The 23,087-nt window shown below is 37.6% G+C and overlaps 2 protein-coding genes and 1 long non-coding RNA gene across 3 annotated transcripts; 1 reads left to right on the forward strand and 2 right to left on the reverse strand.

The window, feature by feature from the left end:
- Window positions 1–134: 134 nt before the first annotated feature.
- Window positions 135–6,500, forward strand: akt1s1 (AKT1 substrate 1 (proline-rich)). Its single transcript, XM_048203913.1, has 6 exons — window positions 135–288; window positions 939–1,604; window positions 1,685–1,955; window positions 2,041–2,124; window positions 3,136–3,305; window positions 5,414–6,500. Exons 2-6 carry the CDS (start codon window positions 1,218–1,220, stop codon window positions 5,549–5,551), a joined length of 1,050 nt encoding a protein of 349 aa, XP_048059870.1. The 5' UTR covers window positions 135–288; window positions 939–1,217; the 3' UTR covers window positions 5,552–6,500.
- A 1,350-nt stretch (window positions 6,501–7,850) lies between these two features.
- Window positions 7,851–11,201, reverse strand: LOC125250211. Its single transcript, XR_007180753.1, has 3 exons — window positions 11,142–11,201; window positions 8,078–8,186; window positions 7,851–7,977 (listed from the first exon to the last, which is right to left on the reverse strand). It is a non-coding gene; the product is annotated as an uncharacterized LOC125250211 (long non-coding RNA).
- Window positions 11,202–12,714: 1,513 nt separating this feature from the next.
- Window positions 12,715–22,251, reverse strand: zgc:195001 (uncharacterized protein LOC567531 homolog). Its single transcript, XM_048203927.1, has 5 exons — window positions 21,996–22,251; window positions 16,000–16,035; window positions 14,757–14,819; window positions 14,538–14,677; window positions 12,715–13,514 (listed from the first exon to the last, which is right to left on the reverse strand). The coding sequence occupies exons 1-5, from the start codon at window positions 22,048–22,050 to the stop codon at window positions 13,104–13,106; spliced, it is 705 nt and encodes a 234-aa protein (XP_048059884.1). The 5' UTR covers window positions 22,051–22,251; the 3' UTR covers window positions 12,715–13,103.
- Between the last annotated feature and the right edge of the window lie 836 nt (window positions 22,252–23,087).

The raw sequence follows: 23,087 nt of genomic DNA on the forward strand, positions 1-23,087 counted from the left end.
ATTTAAATAATACATATAACTAACAATAAAGTGGACCTACAGTGAGTGATGTGTTTTCTATGCTAATCGAATGAAAAAACAAAAAACAGGTCGCTGTGCATGTTGTCAGACCATTTGCTTGCAATCTGGCAACCCTGGTCTGCTCGTACTGTAAACAGCGCTGTGTGCGCGTCGCTGCGCTGGAGTCTAGGGGAGAGACAGGCACGGGTAAGAGGCTCCGAACAAAGAGGGTTTAATAAAGTTGGAAGTAAAGGACGATTGTGACAGAGGCTGGAGGATATTAAGAGGGTAAGTCAACTAATTGTATTTCTTTCCTCGAATCAACCCGATTAATAATGCAAAACGTTTAAATAGATATTTAGCTGCACTGCTAACGCTGGAGCGGACTGGCCTGTGCATTTCACTTGGCCACTTACCAGTGAACTAATCAACAAGCTCTAAATCAGTTAATGTCGTAATGCAAATACCCCGCTGTTTAGCCACTGATGTTGGCAGTTACACATTAAAGCTGACAGTGACAAACAAACAAACGAAAGCAGCAGAAAACATGGTTGGCTGTACGTCATGTTGTCCAGAAAATGCGAGAGACAGACAAATTCGCTGCACAACAGGCCTCGAAAATGATTTCTAGCGTTTCACAGAAACTGACCCTCGTTTAAACGAGAACGTCCCAAACAAACGTGTACGTGTGCTACACGTGCGAGGGAATGGAGGCGTACCCTTTTAAAGTGAGTGGGGTGTTTGTGGCACAGCAGTTGATGAACCAGTTCGAAATCAAAAATATGTTTATTTTGCCTAAATAAGCCTGATATATGTATTTTTTGCACGTTTGATTGATATATTTCAAAATGCATGTGTGTTTGCATAAATAAGCCTGATTTATCATTTTTACTGATTGTTTGATTAATGCATAATGCATGTTATCTTTCCTTTTCTAGGTAACATCAGCAATTGGTGGTGTCCTCCCATCTCTCCCCTAGTTCTTTCATGCACGCAGACACCGTCACCCATTTCAAATGTGCCTCTTCTAACAGTCCCATCAGCATCAACTAAACCAAGTTCTCATTACCAAAGAGTTGTAACCACAAAAACACAGTTCAGAAACGCAGTTGTATACGTTCACACACACACACACACACACCAGCATTTCAGCATTCCAAAGCAACATTATCCTGAAAATAGTTCAACTGAGCCATAGGTTGTTGCATAAACACATCATGGCCTCTGTCACCAAATCTTCCACCCCCGAGATCCCCGATAATCACAAGGAGAGCTGGCTGGCGCTGCTTGCTGCCGCTGAGGCTTACAGTCAGACGTCCGGTTGTGATTTGGCTATTTTGACTGCGTATAAAAAGTTCCGTCCCTCCGGGATCGAACTGGAAGGAACGAGGAATAACGAAGGGGGCGGAACTTCTGGAAGCAGGAAGTTTGATTATGCTTATCACGTTTGGGGACAAGGGGCACTGGCTGAGTCGTCACGGCGATACATGGATGACATCGCAGTTCTGCACTCCACCACTGTACTGACGGCACAGAGACACAAACGTCTGAATACAGTGGAGGGAGGTGCCAAACTGGGAGTGGATGTGCCATCTGACAGGCTGGTGAGTGGTGATTCGGTTCTGATTTGGGGGTACATTTTTGATCGCAACACCTCAAGACTTTCTGTGTCTTCTTTCCAAAGAGCTTGACTGGGGATGGAGTTGGGACTGTTAGTCCCAACATGAGGCTCTATTCTCAGAGCTACCCGTCAATCTACAGCTCAACTGCTGCCTTCGGCCAGCCAGGTGGTCAGCATGGGAATGGAGAGCGTGAAAGGGAGAAAGCGGCCATGGAGGAGCGTGAGAAGGCGAGAGAAAGAGCGGAAATTGTGGACTTGGATGAAGAGGATGAGGAAGAAGAGGAAGAGGAAGAAGATTTGGATGGAAGGAGACGTAACCTGAATGAATCAGCAGGTAAGTTCACCTTTGTTTCTTCGTATGATGAGATGTGTTTGTCATTCTGGTCATTCATGAACTCAAATTCAACACTCTTTCTCAGGTGTTTTTTCAATGGATGAGGATTCTCTGTCCCGGGACTGTGAGCCCTTCTTTGAGTCTGATGGGGAAGAGGAGAGCACTGATGGTGAATTATTATTATTATTATTATTATTATTATTATTAATATTATTATTATTATTATTTTAAAAAAAAGGGATGTACCATTAATTAAAATTCTGGCAAATGCCAAAAATTACTTTCATGTTATGTCACATTTTTTATGTTAAACATTATAATATGCAGCATTAAAAATAGATGTGTTATTTAATTATTAGTGTTTTGAAAGATTAACTTTAATTGGGTGTTATATTATGTTAAAGGTAATCTAAATGTAAAGATAGGGGAAATGAGCATTAAAAAATATCAAAATATTGATATAGGAACAATACTGTTCAAAAGTTTGGTGTCAGTATTTTTTTTTTTTAAAGAAATTAATACTTTTATTCAGCAAGGACACATTAAATTGATCAAAAGTGACAATAATAAAGACATTTATAATGTTACAGAAGATTTCCGTTTCAAATAAATTTTGTTGTTTTTGTCTTTTTTTTTTCATCAAAGAATCCTAATAAAAATGTATTCAACTTTTAGTTCTTAAGCAACATTGATAACCATATGAAATGTTTCTTGATCATCAAATCATCATATTAGAATGATTTCTGAAGGATCATGTGACACCGAAGACTGGAGTAACGATGCTGAAAATTAAGCTTTGATCACAGGAATAAATTACATTTTAAAATGTATTCAAATAGAAAACAGTTACTTTAAATCGTAATAATATTTCACAATATTACTGTTTTTTTGATCAAATAAATGCAGTCTTGAGCGTTAGCAGACTTATAATCTCTATTACCTTCTGATAACCGATATGGTACCAGTATAACATGCATTCATATTTTAAAATCAGTAATCATGTGATTAGTAATATCATTGAAAGTATGGAAACCCTGTATGAGAAACAGAATAAACATAATGACTCCATGTTTTAAGTGCTGTTCAAAGAGATCATTATCTGAGTTGTGTCTGACACTGGAACATAAATGTGTTTTTATTGCTGTGGTTCATATATTTATATCTGTTTTATTGCTGTCAGGCTCTCTGAGTGAGGAAGCCCCTCCCCCTCCTCGTGGCTTGGCAGTGGGTCACCTTTCATCACGCTCGTCCAACCCCATGGCAATGGCTCGTTCACTGCCTGTGTCTGTACCAGTGTGGGGCTACAGGAACAACCATACCCCTCAGGGCGACTCCCATAGTGGAGAACGGGTCAGTTATTCATCTGGTTTATACATGCCCTCATCCACATACCCTCCTTCAACAGCTTTATACAGATCAACTATTCAAATGTATTTATTATATATATTATTATATATAATATTTTTTTTTTTCTATGTACAATGGGTACGGAAAGTATTGTAAGACCCCCTTACATTTTTCACTCTTTGTTATATTGCAGCCATTTGCTAAAATCATTTATGTTCATTTTTTTCCCTCATTAATGTACACACAGCACCCCATATTGACAGAAAAACACAGAATTGTTGACATTTTTGCAGATTTATTAAAAAAGAAAAACTGAAATATCACATGGTCCTAAGTATTCAGACCCTCTGCTTAGTATTTAGTAGAAGCACCCTTTTGATCTAATACAGCCATGAGTCTTTTTGGGAAAGATGCAACAAGTTTTTTACACTTGGATTTGGGGATCCACTGCCATTCCTCCTTGCAGATCCTCTCCAGTTCTGTCAGGTTGGATGGTAAACGTTGGTGGACAGCCATTTTTAGGTCTCTCCAGAGATGCTCAATTGGGTTTAAGTCAGGGCTCTGGCTGGGCCATTCAAGAACAGTCACAGAGTTGTTTTGAAGCCACTCCTTCGTTATTTTAGCTGTGTGCTTAGGGTCATTGTTTTGTTGGAAGGTACTTCGGCCTAGTCTCAGGTCCTGAGCATTCTGGAGAAGGTTTTCGTCCAGGATATCCCTGTACTTGGCCGCATTCATCTTTCCCTCGATTGCAATCAGTCGTCCTGTCCCTGCAGCTGAAAAACACCCCCACAGCATGATGCTGCCACCACCATGCTTCACTGTTGGGACTGTATTGGACAGGTGATGAGCAGTGCCTGGTTTTCTCCACACATACCGCTTAGAATTAAGGCCAAAAAGTTCTATCTTGGTCTCATCAGACCAGAGAATCTTATTTCTCACCATCTTGGAGTCCTTCAGGTGTTTTTTAGCAAGCCCCGACTGGTGGAGTGCTGCAGTGATGGTTGACTTTCTACAACTTTCTCCCATCTCCCGACTGCATCTCTGGAGCTCAGCCACAGTGATCTTTGGGTTCTTCTTTACCTCTCTCACCAAGGCTCTTCTCCCCCGATAGCTCAGTTTGGCCGGACGGCCAGCTCTAGGAAGGGTTCTGGTCGTCCCATACGTCTTCCATTTAAGGATTATGGAGGCCACTGTGCTCTTAGGAACCTTAAGTGCAGCAGAAATTTTTTTGTAACCTTGGCCAGATCTGTGCCTTGCCACAATTCTGTCTCTGAGCTCTTCAGGCAGTTCCTTTGACCTCATGATTCTCATTTGCTCTGACATGCACTGTGAGCTGTAAGGTCTTATATAGACAGGTGTGTGGCTTTCCTAATCAAGTCCAATCAGTATAATCAAACACAGCTGGACTCAAATGAAGGTGTAGAACCATCTCAAGGATGATCAGAAGAAATGGACAGCACCTGAGTTAAATATATGAGTGTCACAGCAAAGGGTCTGAATACTTAGGACCATGTGATATTTCAGTTTTTTCTTTTTTAATAAATCTGCAAAAATGTCAACAATTCTGTGTTTTTCTGTCAATATGGGGTGCTGTGTGTACATTAATGAGGAAAAAAAATCAAATTAAATGATTTTAGCAAATGGCTGCAATATAACAAAGAGTGAAAAATTTAAGGGGGTCAGAATACTTTCCGTACCCACTGTATGTTTGCACTTTTAATACAAAAGATGTGTAAAATTGTAGGTAGCAAAATTATGCCACCAACTTGGATAACTCATTTGGCCAATATTGTTTGTAGTCTTTATGGATAAGGCTATCTAATAATTAATGTGCTGCGATGCACCACTGGAAAACTGTATTTAAATACATTTTTGGTGGTAAATCTATGTAATAAACATAAACGGGTGCAATATTAATGTACTGTATAATTGTCCCAGTTATTGATATAATGTCCTTTCTGATTGCCACCCTTGCTACCATTGATTGTGATGAAATCCACTTAGATAACTGGTGTTTTTTCTAGAAAATGATTATTACACTTCTCATAACTTTGTCATATATAATTACTTGTACACTTGTGTTCAGCTTTAAAAGGGCTCTTTTATTTTAGGTGGGCTGTGCAGACCTGGACCACATAGCTGCCAGTATGAAAGCCCTACTGGTCCCAGGAGCCACAGATGGAACAGAGATGTTTGGAGCACTGCCTCGACCTCGCCTTAACACGGGCGACTTCTCTCTTAAGCACTGAGAGAAGACCAATGTTTGTATGTATGTTTGAGTGTGCATGAGAACGAGCCGTGAGCTTGTTTGTGTGCGAAAGTGATTTGAACAGAACCGGAGAGTTTAACAGACACAAGGTTTGATGGATGTTTTTAGTAAAGATGTTGCCAAATCTGAAGCTTCTCCTGCATATCATTAGTATTTCTATGGCGCTGAAAGTGGCAAAACCTTTACCAAACCTGCAGAAGGAGGAAAGTTTTGATTAGCATGTCTTAATTGGAGAATTTCTTCTGGCTTTGACTGGAATGGCTGTGGCAGACTTTTGTGCATTTCATTGAGAAACACTAACCAAGCAAATGTACATCATTGCATTACTAATCACGCCCAGTAATTGTCCTCTGCAGTTTGGGATTTACTGATAGTATATGAGCGTATTTACACACTGAGACACTCGCACATCTATCACCAGAGGAGCATTGTACATTAGCAAACACTACATGTTCATGGAAATGGAGCTACTGTGAATTCAGTAGTGTATATTCAATGGCAGGATTGCCAAAGCTGACTAGATGTTAATGTGAATGCTTGCAAATGATGTCACTCTCTTCCTGTGCACACTCACTTTTATTTCCAATACTGTCCTGAAGACTTTCTACAGCAATGCATTGTAAAGGACAATGAGAGGACAAAGCTTTGAAAAAACACCAATGTTTGGGATTTTTCTCCATCAAATTACATGTTTCTGCATTATAACTGATTAATGTGCTAGTAATGGATATGAATGCAGAAATATGAATTGTATAATTGTTGATTGGTTTGATAACTTCTCTAAAAAATCTTTCTAGACTGAAGGATGTGTCAAATATAAGGGTTTACAACACTACAGATGTCAACCAGCTATGTGTTCATCTTAAACATTTCTCAACTGTTCAATGTTTAAGTAAATGAGTTTTGAATAAAAGTTGTTTGTTGTTGAATCCTGTTGCCCTTTTCGTCTTATTTGCCTTGAAAAGTTAATCGTTTTTGTCTTGGTGTGGTTGAGTAAGCAGAAGAAAATGTCAGTCTCTGAGGAAAGTATGCTTCCTGTGCCCAGCAGAGGGCGGTGTTGACTTTTTATCTACAGTTACGCCGCGCTATTATGCGTTTAACAGACGCTTTGATTCAAAACGACTTGCAAATGAAATTAGTTTAAATAATTTAAATGACTCCAAGGCCATTTGACGAAGACAATACACCAAGTCCGTATGTTATAGCTCTGGTACTTCTGTTGTAATGAAAATAAATAAAATATGATTTCAGTTTAATGTTTTACATCTTTGTTTTAGTTTCTTTTAGCATTTTAATTGATATGTTAATGCAACTAAAACTAAAATAATTTTGTCTTACTAAATTGGAAATTTGCTGAAGCCCCCTGCTTGAGTACCACTATTTTATCAATCATACATAATTACTGTAAAATACTGATCATTTTTTATGATTTGTTTATATAACGTGTTCATTTCTCAGAGTACATTATTAAAGTAGGCTTTCCCCTCGATTTGAATAGCTCTAGCTCTGTAACCAGTGAAATCTCAAACTCGTTTATTTTATTTTATAGCAGAATGGTGTAAAAAAGACTTTTTGGCTTCACAATGTTTAGGACTGAGGCTCAGGCTCAGACACTTAAACTGGCCTTGAAACTGGTAATTTGAGCCTTCTTGAATAATATTTGGACATAAATTATAAGTCTAAGGAAATGTATTCTAGAGATCAGTTTTTGTTCTGAGGAGCCCAGACCATCCTCATCTGAGATACTGGGGCTTCCATCAACATCCAAATAACCAAAATTTGTTGTGGATCATGACACAAAGACGGCCACTATGATTAAACCAAGTAAAATAAAAATAAAAAATATACTAATATATAGAGGTTATCATCACTCAAAGTATGAAAATGAAAAATCGGGCCATTTAAGATGGATTGACACCAAAATAATTTTATTAAAGCAGTATATTTTTTACAGCATGACAAGTTTTAAATATAAACCCAGAAACAAGGTAATGTAATTTTTTCATAAAATTTCCAATATGGTTTTCAATGAATCACATCAGGACTCAAGATAGTACAGAGAAATTATAAGCTATGTTTGTCAAGTAAATCACATTGTGTCTTTGCTGCAGCTGCAGAATCAGAAGAGCTGCTGGATTCAGTTCAGCAGGAAGTAGAGCAGAGAGTAGCAGAGGAACAGGAAGTTCTGGATGACACTATGAGCACTGTTAAATGTGGAGTTCTGGGCTAAGCTCGTGCTGACTTTTGTGGTGGCACTTGTGGTGGTGCTCGTGGTGGTGCTCTGATCACCGTTACACAGGTTCCCCTCACAACATGAGATGTCGTCAATATTAATTACATTTGCGCCATCACAAAAGGATCTAGAGACACAGCCTTTGACAACCTTTGACTGATCATCAAAAATCCCTGATAAAAGCAAAGAAAACAAAGGTTGAGTCAGTCCAAGCTGGACATTGGTATTTGTGATCTGTATCAAATGTTTAAAATGAATGATGGGGACAATTACTTTAATCTTCTTCTTCCCTTTTCAGATTCTCAACTTTTGCTGTAATGCAGCGGTCTTCAATCCCTGAACAGCTCAATATGTTTGTGCAGCTTTCCATTGGGGACATTATCTACAGAGGTAAAAGAAGAATTCTCTTATTTTATATTCTGTACAAAATATAACATCTAATGAAAAAGCACTCCTTTGGCTACTTTTTATTTTCTGATTGACTGTCCTTTGGAAGTAAAATGAGTGTTGACTTTAAAGCACAATACCTTGAGTATCTCGGTAGTTACATCCGTTAGTGTCACAGCACACAGAATACGACTGTTCAATGCCTACATTCATGGACCCATTTTTATAGGCAGCACAACCTTTAATCTTTACTGTTTTAGTAATGTCACCTAAAGAACAGGAATGAAATGAATCTGCAGTTCAACTGCGCAGCAGAAATCTATACTAGATATTCTGTGCTTACAATCACAAATCCTATTTATACATTAAATATCTATACATTTCCAATGTATCGGCATCTCCATCAGTCAATTCTAACAGTAAATTAGAGTCCATCATACTGGACTTACCAACTGGAATTGTTGTTGCTGAACTCTCACACTTGGAGTATCCGTTGGGGCAGTTTATTTCAGCTAGATCTAAACAAGCCAACCCATCCAAACAATGAGAGCAGTAGAGAGAGTGTCCTTTATGTAATAGCTTGTCTGAAGGAGTGGGTCTTCATGAGAAAATTAGATAAAGTCCATTTTGTTCATAAGTTTGTTCCTGGACCACCCCAACACTGCACATTTTGAATTTTTTCCTTTGTCAGACACCCATTTCAGGGCTGTATCTCAAAATGCGTTCTTATGCGATCTTGCGTCCTTGTGTGCTTATTCTATGTCATCATCCGAAGATCAATTCCAAGACGCATGAAATTATCTGGATGTGTTCTGCAACATACAAAATACCAGGGGTGTCCAGTCCTGTTCCTGAGGGCCACTGTCCCACAGATTTGAGCTCCAATCCTAATTTTACACACTTGTAAAGTGCCAGCTAAAAAAGTTATATAGGATGACTGGAAACTTCTGAACCTGCTGTTTGATGCAGTAAATATGCATTCAATGGCCAATAGAATGTGGAAGCCTTGTCATGACTAATTAGTTTGGTCATTCCAGTGACAGCAATTAAATATTTTGAACATTACACAGTACAATCATTTTGTTCTTTTGAGGAATCTGGTGTGGAACAACTTGACTAGCCTGCACCAAACCCAGCCCTGAACCTCAGTGATGTTGGTTCTATAAGATCTCTTGGAAACCCTCAGAAGAGTAATAGCAGTGAAAGGAGGACCAACTCTTTGTTAACACTCATGGTTTTACTTAATTAAAACATCAACAGGAACATATGGGTGCGGTGTTCAGATGTCCACGTTCTTTTGGCTATTTAGCATATCTTTACTATAGTGTCAGCATGAGGAAATGCATGTGAACAGTGCTAAAATGTCTAAAGATTGAAAAAATATATATCATGTTCATTAAATATTGATAGCACAATATGAATTATGTGGAAGAAAGTGGTAAAAGAAGTTTGCTTTTTTGATAAAAAAATCAAATACAAAAAGGCTAGAGGGATCTTTATGGCCACATTTATATAATAGTGATAGTAATAATAGCTGCGAGCAGCATTCATTGGGGATCAAGCACTTTAAGGCCTATAAGCACATGTGTAAAAAGGTATAATGTTTTAAAGGTGCCATCGAATGAAAAATTGAATTTACCTCAGCATAGATGAATAACAAGAGTTCAGTACATGGAAATGACATACAGTGAGTCTCAAACATCGTTTCCTCCTTCTTATATAAATCTCATTCAATAAATTTATTCCTGTGATGGCAAAGCTGAATTTTCAGCATCATTACTCCAGTCTTCAGTGTCACATGATCCTTCAGAAATCATTCTAATATGCTGATCTGCTGCTCAAGAAACATTTAATGTGTACAATTGTACAAAATATTTGTGTACAATATTTTTTTCAGGATTATTTGATGAATAGAAAGTTCAAAAGAACAGTGTTTATCTGAAATCTAATCTTTTGTAACATTATAAATGTCTTTACTGCCACTTTTGATTGATTTAATGCATCCTTGCTGAATAAAAGTATTCATTTCTTTAATTTCTTTTCAAAAAAATAAAAATAAAAATTCTTACTGACCCCAAACTTTTGAACGGTAGTGTATAATGCTACAGAAGCTTTGTATTTCAGATAAATGCTGTTCTTTTGAACTTTCTATTCATCAAGGAATCCTGAAAAAAAAAAAGTACACAACTGTTTTCAACATTGAAAATAATCATAAATGTTTATTGAGCAGCAAATCAGCATATTAGAATGATTTCTGAAGGATCATGTGACACTGAAGACTGGAGTAATGATGCTGAAAATTCAGCTTTGCATCACAGGAACAAATTACTTTGTCAAATATATTTAAATAGTACACAGTTATTTTAAATTGTAATAATATTTCACAATATTACTGTTTTTTACTGTATTTTTAATTAAATAAATGTAGCCTTGGTGAGCAGACGAAACTTCTTTTAAAAACATTAAAAATCTTAGTGGTTCCAAACTTTTGGACTGTACTGTATGCCCACAATATTTGCATATGCCAGCCCATGTTCAAGGCATTAGACAAGGGCTATTAACGTCTGGATGTGCACAGCTGAATCATCAGACTAGGTAAGCAAGCAAGAACAATAGCGAAAAATGGCAGATGGAGCAATAATAACTGACATGAGCCATGATCACATGATATTTTTAGTGATATTTGTAAATTGTCTTTCTAAATGTTTCGTTAGCATGTTGCTAATGTACTGTTAAATGTGGTTAAAGTTACCATCGTTTCTTACTGTATTCATGGAGACAAGACTGTCGTTATTTTCATTTTTTAAACACTTGCAGTCTGTATAATTCATAAACACAACTTCATTCTTTATAAATCTCTCCAACAGTGTGTATTGTTAGCTTTAGCCACGGAGCACTATCAAACTCATTCAGAATCAAATGTAAACATCCGAATAAATACTATACTTACGCTATTAGACATGCTGCATGACGAACTCTTTGTAAAGATCCATTTTGAGGGTTATATTAGCTGTGTGAACTTTGTTTATGCTGGTTAAGGCAGTCGAGAACTCGGGGGCGGGGGAGCGTGAGATTTAAAGGGGAAGCAGCCTGAATCGGTGCATATATAATTATGGCTCAAAATAGGTAGTTAAAAAAATTAATTAAAAAAATCTAGGGGGTATTTTGATCTGAAACTTCACAGACACATTCAGGGGACACCTTAGACTTATATTACATCTTGTTAAACTGGTTCTAGGGCACCTTTAATTAGACAGCCTGTAACCATCTCAATCATAGGTGGAAAAGACCATTAACAGCCAATACATGTAATTAACCACAGGAAATTTATGGTTAAAAAGCTTTTTAACACTTATCGAGGTTGAGACAAAAACCTAGGACTAGTTCGTCAAAGTTTTTGAAATCTCCAATATAGAGGCAAAGTTGCTCAGAATGAAGAGTTCTACCATGTGGTATAAATGTCGTGGGCGTGTGCGAATAATCACATGATACCCAATGAGTTTCATTCCGATCAGCCTCCGTTAACGTTGTCTGATAGCTGCTCAAACTTCATTGGCCGATGACGGACATGTTTTTGAGATGCGTCAATGTCCTCAGACAAAGACACTTTTCAATACCAATTTTCAAGTCAATCGGACTAATGGTGAAATAGTTATAGCCATTTTCATGTTGTTGTTTTTTTGCTGTTATAGCATCACCAAGTGTCCAGTCGCTGTGTACTTTTTTACGCGACCACAGAATGAGCTCTTACTTTTTACAGTCTATGGCTCTTACATAGGTGTGATGGGTTTGGTAAAAATATCTCAGTCCATACACAATTTATAGACATTTTAGTAAAAGTGGCTCCACCCACGTTTTGGCAGCCCTTAGGGACCGTGAATCGAAATTTTAACTTTTTTTGATAATTATTGACAATCAGACTCCAGAGAATCTCGCTGCACTGGTTTGGTTCCGATCGGGTCAAAAACCTAGGATTAGTTAGTTTTTCAAATCCAAAATATAGCAGAATTAGTCAGAAGGGCAAACATTGTGTCCATGCCAAGGATTCCAATGATATAAGACACTTGAGTCTATGCCTAACGGTTCAGGTGTTATGAGCCATTTCGTACTTTTGACCGCTGTAGCGCCCCCGTCAGGCTGATCTGGGCGAGCCTTGGTGACGTTGTAGACGGTACGAGTACTACCAATCCTCAAGGTTTCAAGTCTCTACAACTTACGGTTTGGTCTGCCCGATCACTTTTAGGGGAGAATACTGATCCTTGGAAATTAAAAAATTACAATAGGGTTTCAGCGCTACTCGCGTCAACCCCTAAAAAAAAAAAAAAAAAAAAAATTCTTTGAATGGAAGTCAATGGAGAAAGATTCTTTGTGGCATCACATGGTGTAGTTAGAGCTTTTACCAGCAGGGGTGAACTGGGTCACGCTAACCAGCCAAACCTTGACCCTTTGAGTAGCCCCCCTAGATCTGTACCTGGTTTCAGTGACAACAATACAAACAACACACCACTCTTATATAACACAAATGAGTATTATTTTGTTTATTAGAGCACGGAGATGAATATTCAATACCGTATCTGCATTTGTCATCACATGGAATATAAAATTAATACAGTGACTATTCAAAATCAGTATAAAGATTAATGCTACACCAATTAAATTACTGGTTAAAATACTAAAATAATATATTTTGAGCATGCACACTTTTGAACCAACCTAGTGGTTTGTAACAAAGGCAGATTCAGGTTCAGAATGCAAGTCTCCATTTACAGTTTCATTTTAGTTATTGTAGTTTGAGACATTTTTCTCTTCTTATTCCCTACCAATCAAAGTCTCCTGCATAGCTATCCTCTTCTTTTCCTTACATCACCCTTACCCTGTTTTCTTCCAACCCCTCCTTCAATTATTCACCCCTCTACTGATCCTTCTTTCGGATCCAGCAGTAGGAGTTCCTGCCCACCCAGAATCCAGGGAAGAGCTTCTCTTTTATGTTGGCTGTAAAACGATGAACAAGTTTGACCTCTTTGGAGCCGTTCTCTCCCTCTTCAACTAGGTAAAACTTGATTATGCCAGCTGGCTGGTCAGCGTAGATGCCGATGATGGGGCAGAGGGGAGCCTGGAATTCTGTGTTCTCTCCGTTGTGCCAGACATGGTAGCAGGATCCGGCCCAGCCAACACCCCATGACAGGTCATTCTCTCCCAGGCCACATGGGCCATCCTTAGCTTTCCTCCCTGCGCTTTCACACGCTGCCCCGATCACCACCCAGCCCTCACAATCCACCTCCCAGTACCCACGATTGCCCAGAAGACCCTGCTTACACAGCACCTTCAGGAAGATATTGTGAAAATCAGTTATACGCATACTATATGTAGACCATGACAGTCTTACAGATTGCATTCTGTCGTCATTTAGTTACCCTCATGTCATTTCAAACCTCTATGACTTTCATTCTTTCTTCTGTGGAACTGTGAGTTGAACTAGAATCAGTCTGCTTTGTGAACAGATCTTGTAATCGACCGATTCATTGAAAAGATGAGACTTGAATGAATTGTTCATGAATAAATACAATCCCATAGAATCATGGAAATCCATTTCCACCACACACACACAAATGCTTTGGTAAATCGTAATTATGAAAAAAAAAAAAAAATCATATTTCAGACACAAAATAGTCAAAATTATGAGATAAAAAGTTGGAATTATGAGATAAAAAGTCAAAATTATGACAAAAACAACTGACAATAAGTGACAATTATGAAATAAAAAGAATAATTATGGCAAAAAACTTATAAGACAAAATTTTAAACTTATTACAAAAAAATTTCAATTTTGATTTTGCTTTAATTTTTGACTTTTTGTCATAATTATGACTTTTTAAGTAATATTTTTTGTTGATCAATGTTTATATGTAAAGAAATACCAACATAACATCATATAAAAAATTTTGCATCATGTATATCGTGTACAAGTATATATTGCCCCTACAGAAGACAAGGAATAAACAACTCTATATTGTTTATATAAATTACTTTTACAATGTCTTTCTGCACTTTATGAAGCTTGAAAATGTTGATTAGACTTTCAGTGGATGGACAAAAAAAATCCATTGGAGATCATTAAAATTCATTTTGTTCTGAAGATGAATTAAAGTCTTATAGTTTTGGAACGACATGAGGCATAAATGATAAGAATTTTCAAATATTTTTTTTTGTGTGTGTGTGAACAAACCCTTTTAAAGCATAAATAAAGGTAGCACTTAAAAAATAATTACATGAGCTAATCTAAAATGGATGTTATATTATCAGCAAATCACACTACAGATTTAGGGGGGGAGACTCACTTACATACCTGTGGTGAGTGTTCATATCTCTCTGGTCTGTCCAGTACAGGACACACTTCCTCTGACATGCGTGACACTTTGGCCCCACCTTCTGAGAGCCACAACATTTTCTGAGCAGTTCTGTCATCCAGAGAAAGATTTATCCAGTCTGAGAGAAAAATAACATTTCAGAGGACAAGAGGCCATAAAATGACTATATAAAAAGACTGTCCCGTGTTGATGCGTACATTTCATGAGCTCAGCTCTAGTATTGGGCTCGGTGATGTTGGGCTCATACGGTGGTGCCTTTGCTGTGATGGAAAGAAGAAGACAGAGCAAGAGGTCATTATATTCTATACCACCACGACTGCATAATCCTACTTAAATGTCAGATGTCTAACGGAGGCCCAAGCTTCATGTGATTTCCATTGTCTTATGATCCTCTCCGATTAACACTATTAAGACAGCAGCGGTGCAGAATTCACCTTGAAAGTGTCATGGTAATGATCACACATGCAAACCATATTGTCAGATTTACATGCTACTTTGATCTGAGTGTCCAAATCTGTTCTATTATAAGAACACAATGTTCTCCAAACTCTAAAAGACTTGAAATAATGATCTGTTAGTGAGATGGTTTTTAGTGAACACTCAGCCAGGTGAAATTAAAGCTAACACATGATGTGACGATCACGACACCTGCAGTGCTTTGATATCCGATGACCCTAAAACAAGTGACTATTAAAATGAATTGTTAAACTTCAGTTCAGATTAACTATAGCCTACACAAAATCTGAAAACTGCGTTCTTATATAAGTAATATTTTGGAACAAATGTAAAAAATGCTACAAACAGTAAATTAAATTAATACTTCGACTTGGTTTTAATAAATATAGCCTAACATTAAATAAATTGTTAATGCAAGAATATGGTTGTTTTTTGATGGTGTGTAGGCCTAAGAAATGTTTTTTAATGCTTGGAACATTGGATAAAAAAAAAAAAAAAAACTATATATTGTTTTAAACATACACATATATTTCCACTAATGTCTTTTGCAGCGTGGAGTTTTGGGGTGCGTTAGTAGCTAAACAATAGACCTTATTTACAGCACCGCCATCTTTGATTTTTAACAAGAATGAAAGCGAAGCTGTAAGGGATACACATCTCTTCCGTGGGTTGCGTTGTACTGTTATTTAATGTGTTTTTGGATCGTTCTGCTGACGAAACAATGCAAGAATATCTTTCCAAGAAATTTCAGTAAACAAAAAAACTCCAGACAACATGAGCTGTGGAAAATTTTAAGTGATCCAGGAGCTTCATACAGCTTTTAAGAGCGGATGGCATTGAAAACACGGTAAGTCCCTCACAGCCTCGCTTTAGCGCTTCATACCTGTCATGGCGCTGTTCTGAATACGGTCTATAGGGGGCGCTCTGATTAAGTGGTGGAAGTTAATAGTAAAGTAGGATTTCATAGTTCACAAGTATGCCTACCCTCAGGATCTGCTTCTGCTCTTGATCCTTTTTTTCCTGTAGGAGTAAAAAAAAAATTGACTTCAGTTAACATCAGAGGTAACCCTCAAACCACTTTAAATGAAGCAATGGGCAGTTTTAATTACACTGACACTACACAAACATTCTAGAGTCTTCCTTTTCCTTACATTGCTTTTCCGATCCCCTTTCCTTACCTCTCGCGTGCAATATATCTCTCTATGGTATGCCATTCATGTACCCCCCCTGTTGTTAGCACTGAATCATATAGTTTACCCATGCCTGTCAGGGTTTAGGTTACATCTAAGAAGCATGCTAGGCCTAAACTTGCATTCACTAGGGAAACACATCATAGGCTCTGACAGCAGTTTCTAAGAATACATTTTTGATTTGCCACACTTCATTTCTGCGGTGTTTGTGGTGTTGGCATGTTTATGTCCCGCTTGCAGGTTTAACACTTTTCTCGCTACTGTTGATTTTCACAAGCACCTTCTCAGAAAACCATCTGTGGTCCTCTGGCTCATGCTTTAGAGCTCTCACATTTTTGCCTTCTTTTATTAATGTGGACGTTAACATTAGTTGCTCCCTTAGGTTATCATAATGCTCAGTGGCATTAAGTGTATTGGTTCAACTTGTTTCTCTGTTAAGTGTTAATTGCAGATTGGTGCCAGAGGGGGAGAATGTCACTGTAACAATGAAATGTGACTAGACTTCCACATAGTGTCCTGAAAAAAGAGCATTGTAGGGGCTAAAATGCAGGGCTGAAATGGAAAAGTTGCTGGATGTGCAAGTGGCAATCCTCATTAAGAGTAATTTTTTTTTTTTAAAGTTAGGCTTTATTGAAATAGACTAGAGAGGAAACCACAGGGTGGAGCAAGAAGATCAAGATCATTAAAGGACCTTGGTCTGCGGAGTCGCAGTTGTGCTATAGTGCTGACCTCTATCCGCTCTGACAAAGAGTATTTTTCTTGCCTTGTTTTCCAGTTAAATGTCTAGAAATTCTTAAAAGAAGATAAATTTTCTTGACAAGCACAACTGCATAATATTGTTTTCAGAGAATGTATCTTTATAGAACTGCACTTTTACTGCAAAAATACATTATATGTTAAAATATTTGGGCAAAATACATGTATTTTTTTTCACTACATTGACATACATTTTTAAGTATTAGTGAAAAAGTCTATACATTTACATTTTTGACTTAAAAATTAATACATTTTGCAGTGTTGGTTCTCAAATAAATGAGTTTTATTTTAAGATATATTTTTAGCCATTTTATTTTAGATATTTTTCATTGTTTTTAGATATTTTCTTGCTATTTTTATGTTTTTAGATATTGTTAGATCAAAAGATTTACACTTTAACACTTTATTTAACAGTGTCCTTGTTACATGTAGTTACTGTAGTAATAACTATAAATGATGTATAACTAACCCTAACCCAAACCCTAATCCTAACCTAATCATATACAGTACTTAAATATATAATTACACTGTTACACGGACACCTTAAAATAAAGTGTAACCACATCATATTTTCAGTGTAGGGTTCTGTTGTCACCTGATTAAGGGAAAAAAAAAGGTCTGAAAGTGACACCTTGAAGCCTTTTTTCTGAAACCAGATACCATCAGATACCCCCCCACCCCACCCCATAAAAAAATCATCCTGTCAGTAATTCCACATTTAAGCAAGCCTGAGATGATGGTAAAAAATGGTTTACACTTGAGACTCTCTTTTGATTGGCTGTGCGGTTCGGACAGTAGGAGGGGATAGAGGTGACTGACATCACTATAATGGGTCTTCGTGACAGCGCGCACCCCTAAGTGATCGGGTCAGCTGTGTTCCAATGCGTACAGGACAGGGACTTCTGTACACCTGTTCTAGACCCCCACCACTGTTTGTGATCCTGCTGACAATCACCGAAAACAGACTGTTGTTCAGTCACCGTCAACATTATCATCACTTATCAACCTTCAGTTATTTTATATGTTATACATCTCGAAGACACACATGCACTATGCACATTATGACAAGCAGGTTCCCTGATGCCATCAAGTAATTATGAGATACAAGCTCGTACAAATGGAGGATAATGAAAAATGGCGGTGCAGTCATTCATCTCTGTTAACGTTAAGCGCATGAAATGAAACCTTAGAAGTTAGTCCAGGTGCACATATAAATTCCATCAATGACTCTGGACTTAAAGAGGCCACTATAGAGGAGTGGTACAGGAACGAAGGGAACAGAGGTGGTAAAGGGATCAGGGCTAGAGATTAGCAACTGCTGCTGACAGGTCACTCCATCAGTCATAGCCTGTTTCACCCTCTCTTTGGGACCTCTCCCTTATAGGGGCTGGTATGGAGGGAGTCAGGAAGAACAAGAGGGAGGGGTTGAGCAGAACAGCCAGCATACTATACTATAACCATGGTCATGAAGCAGAGCTCCAAAATAAAACAAATCAGAAAGATCTAAAAATGTCGGATGTCGAGTCTACACTCACGCAATTTAAAGCCGCCCGTTAGGTTTCTTTTCATGCTGACAGCTCCTCAAGTTAGGGTTTACTCCCTGGTGTGAGATTCAACCCTGGTGTTTTGTGAGTGGAGAATGACCATGAGTGGGAAAATGCTGTAAACAAGAGGTACATGGAGGGAAAATCCCTTATGTCCAATGAGGGATCATCCTCGTTCTCTCACATCTTTGAGCAGATCGTCACACAGCTGTAAAAGGTCTGGCGTAGATCAGAAGAACCAGAATCAGCAATGAGTACTGCAAATTAATAATATCTACAATTCCTTCATATTAACATGGTGAATTTGTGCTCTATTTTTACACACTTTTGTTTAAAACAAGACAAATCTATTTTACATGAAGTTATTTATTACATTTATTAAACAATAGATTGTAATATATTAAGATATTAATAATTTAGGGAGGTTTATGCTTAAAAATAATTCATACAAAAATAATAAGAATGTTCACATTTGTTTTACATTTGTATGTACATAATTCAATATGTATTATAAATAAATATAGTTCTTATCAAGTTAATATATATATTAACTGTATCCGAATAAATTAATCAGATAACACTTAAGAAAAACCTGGGCAGGTCAAAGTGTCTGAATAATTTTTGGTCCAAATTTTTTTTTAATCAATTTTACTGGTAGTCCACTGTGTGAAGAATTTTTGGGTATAATATGTGACAGTTTACTTTATTTTGCTATCCTCACTTTAATAAGGTCATGTTATTTACTGAAAGTGCAAACCATGAGCATTGCATCATGGGAAATCCTTGTTATATTATGTATCTACATTATAATTTATAACCTAGACATTAAACCTTGAACCTCACTGTTAACTTTAATCAAATCTTTACAAAAAAACGGGCATCATATAAACTGGAACAACCTTCTAATGTTGAGTAACTTTGGACTTCACCTCTTTTTAGCATCAGCAGCTATGTTGATGACCTCAGGGTCTTTGCTAGGCTTTAGTGTCTTTCGCTCGTGATGACAGTGCAAAAAGCAAGTTGTTTGTGTTGGACACGTCCGTAGCGTGTCTTGCCAACCCATGCCATGCACCCAGCCGCTACGGGCACGCTGGTATGGTTCGCATTTGGTGGCTGGATCAAGGAGATGCTATGCATGATGATTTGAGAGGGAAGGCGATGGATATGATCTTGTGGCCCCCCGAGTGTTGAAAACCTCATGCTGAGTGTCGGCCTTCTGTTGATTGCTTACTTGAAACAGGCCCGATGGAAAATAACATGAACAGACAGATGCACAAATAGAGGGATTCATGTCTGTAAAGGGAGATTTCGGAGGTGTGATCCATCACAGTCCTGAGAACGACATTCTACCCGCTTGGATAAGAGACATTCTCAGGTATTGGTTAGATCAGATCTCCCTTAACATTGATCGAGTTGGTTTCCATGCTGACTTAGATTGCTGAGAATTACGCACTCATGGTGTCTCATGAACATGTGGTGTCTAATGTTGCCAGATACCGCCATGCCCAGTAAGTCAGACACAGCTTGGCTAAATCACAGAAGGTGTAAATAAAACGAGGACGGTAGAGCTGTGGAGATGAGTTACTGTGGAGGGTTTTACACTTCATTACCCCTGTGATCAAGAAGGCGGCATGTCATCATTGATAAGTTAATAAGAAATCAGTAGGTGCCTCTTTTCAACTTTTAATAAGGTGCAAGAGGATGCTAACAAGGTGAAAAGCAATACTAAAAATAGTATTTATATTATATTATATTATATTATATTATATTATATTATATTATATTATTAATATGTTTACTCATTTTATACTGTTTTAATTTAATTAAAAACTATGAATAATTAATAAAAATATTACAAATTCAAATAAAAATGAGCAAAAAAAAAACTAAAATTAAAATGAAATTAGGAGCGAGAGAGAGAGTGGAAGAGTAAGAGAGTTGTTGAGATGACAGACGAGGACGATGTGTTAAAGTAGAAGGGTGAAAGAGGTACCGTGCAACTATATTAACACCTGAAAGAAGATGCATCTGATGAATGCAGATCGGTTCACTTTTGCACATATATCAATCTCACTGTCTGATATTGAATTTGAAATCTTTTTAAATATGCAATGATTTACTTATAGTGTACACATCTTTACTGTATATGTAAAAGTTGAGTAAAGCACAGCTATAAAGCCTTGTTTATGTGTACACAACATGTTGCATTTGACCTCTTTAATGCACTTTAAATAGTATGTAAGTGATAAGATTAATTGAGTCTAGAGGACTTTTGACAACATGCTTATCTTAAAATATATGCAGGGCCATGTATGAGCATCTTTCATCTTATTATAATTTGTTGTCTAAAGATTGAGTAGAGCAGCTGTTAAACACTTTGTCCCTGTAAAGACTATTATTATTTTCCTGTGAGATGTTAAGCTGCGCACAAGAGCCCGGAGAGTAACAGTATGACAGTAATGTCCAAGGTGCCCTCTCCTCATGCTGTTGACCATTAGTCTTTCCTGTGTACCTCTGATCTCAGAGTATACGCAACTCGCACAAACTGTCAGAATAACCTTCCATCAAGCCAGCATTGTGGTGACACTTTTAGTTTGGGGACTGTCACCAGCACTGTAAATACTGCAGGTCCTAGGCATGTAGACTGGGTTTGAAGTGTCTAGAAAGATGTGTGCTTGCATGACCAGGTGCATCCTGTAGTCTGAGATGAATTACTATCACTACATTTCAGACACTGCTCACACGTTTACTTATCTAAATAAGGACATTCCATGGACGTCTATTGTTTTTATATACAGATTTTTTTCAACAAATGAGGACATCCCCAGAAGGAGGTTTTTGTCAGATTTAGATCATTACAAACGTAAAAAAAAAAAAAAAAAAAAAAAAAATGGGTTAAGGCACGCTCCCACACACACACACATTTAGTATGATTTATTAGCTGTTTTTCTTGTGGAGACCAAAAATTACCGGTATTATTATTGGCCCCACAATAGAGGGTTTGCCTGGACCACACACACAAACACACACAAAATATTTTCCCCTTTTTGTTCAAATTATACCTGTAAAATTATATAAATACAATCATACCATAACCAAATATTTCGACTTTGTTTACTAGAAAATGAAAAATTTAATTTTCTTCTGCCCTCGCTTAGCTTTGCTGTTTTTTTCCTGTTTATTGTGTGGCTTTTGCATTTTATTTTTATTTTATTATTCTTACTGTCAGTTTCATCTCTGTTGATCTCCATCCATATATGTCCATATGAAAATTGATGTACACACATTTGTCTTCTACAAAGCACAGTTTTACAAGTTTATTTACTTCTAGAGTACAAGATTATTAAAAACATCAAGCAACATACAAAGGTGCATTTGTAGCAAGTTACAGTTGAGTCAGAAAGTGACCACAAGGTGTCCTGGCAGACAATGTGCACCTGTTCTGATGATAATAAATTGGTTAAGGTGAGGCAATGAGAGCAGCCCTTACCTGCTTTCTTTGCTTCAGGCATGATTCCGTTGGTGCTTGGGGTACTACTGGGCATTGCAGGGATGGATGAGCGTCTTTCGACTCCGAGTCTCTCAGTCTCTGGGTTCCCTTCTTATTCACTCTGAAAAAAGGGGGAGGAAAAGACACTGCCTACTGGGAGGGAAGGAGGTCTGTAGGTGGTCGAGGTGGTGAACATGACGTTGATCCTGTCACTTAAACCACGTGTAGCTCATGTGTACCATGAAATGAGGCAGTAAAAGGCTATAGTACCGCACACATACACAATCTAGATATGCAGCAGAACTGATGGCAAAAAAGTGCAGAGTGCAAAATTTTGTAAGAAAATAATTTAGCTTATTTCACTGAAAGTGTTTTGGGCAAAAAGTGTTTTAAAAATGTTTGTTTATACAAAGAGACGACAGAATAGGTTTTCTGACCCCAGAGTTCAGCAGGGCGTCTGACATTGCACTCACATTACTGTCACGTCTGAAGGACATCTTCACACGCAACCCCAGCATTTTTCGGCTCACCTTTTATGTTGTGGGAAATGTTATGTATCCACAGCAACATTGATGTACCAAAATGTTGGACTTGCAAATGGGAGTCATAAGGAGCCAAAGATTTAGACTAATCTTACTAAAACACCTTAAAGCAATGCGGATTGAAATAAATGATTTACGGAGATTGCTGACGCTTGGCTGCAGACCTTATGTCATGCCTTATGAGGCTTCAATTGCTCAATGGAACAAAAGAATCGTAAAAACAGCAAAGCTGTACTAATCTGAGGTGGATCCACTGAACCGTATTACAGCACATTATGAGAGACATTTCTTCATCTCAGACTTTAATGTTTGAAAGCAGACTGTCGATTGGCCTGTCTTGATTCCTAAAAAAATGATAAATGAGACAGGTGTATTCCTTGTCTTTCATTCTTCGCACCTCTGTTCTCTCTTTAACGTGCATGGTAATACGAAACAGCTTCCTTTCCAAGGAACCCTCTGTTTCATTAGCTCCTCATGCTTTGAAGACCTGTAAGTTAGCCGGTGGAATTTTAATAGGTGGCAAGTGGCATCTGTAAGCTATGTTTAGCTA

The sequence above is a fragment of the Megalobrama amblycephala genome, linkage group LG1, assembly GCF_018812025.1.
Source record: "Megalobrama amblycephala isolate DHTTF-2021 linkage group LG1, ASM1881202v1, whole genome shotgun sequence".
Taxonomy (NCBI): Eukaryota; Metazoa; Chordata; class Actinopteri; order Cypriniformes; family Xenocyprididae; genus Megalobrama; species Megalobrama amblycephala.

Bases quoted from the DNA above. Each gene is read 5' to 3' on its own strand.
- akt1s1 (XM_048203913.1), top strand. From the start codon at position 1,218: ATGGCCTCTGTCACCAAATCTTCCACCCCCGAGATCCCCGATAATCAC. The intron at 2,125-3,135 runs GTGAATTATTAT...TATTGCTGTCAG, and splicing joins GGAAGAGGAGAGCACTGATG to GCTCTCTGAGTGAGGAAGCC. The intron at 3,306-5,413 runs GTCAGTTATTCA...CTTTTATTTTAG, and splicing joins ACTCCCATAGTGGAGAACGG to GTGGGCTGTGCAGACCTGGA.
- zgc:195001 (XM_048203927.1), bottom strand. From the start codon at position 22,050: ATGCCCAGTAGTACCCCAAGCACCAACGGAATCATGCCTGAAGCAAAG. The intron at 16,036-21,995 runs GTAAGGGCTGCT...TTACTCCTACAG, and splicing joins GCCTGAAGCAAAGAAAGCAG to GAAAAAAAGGATCAAGAGCA. The intron at 14,820-15,999 runs GTAGGCATACTT...TTTCCATCACAG, and splicing joins AGCAGAAGCAGATCCTGAGG to CAAAGGCACCACCGTATGAG.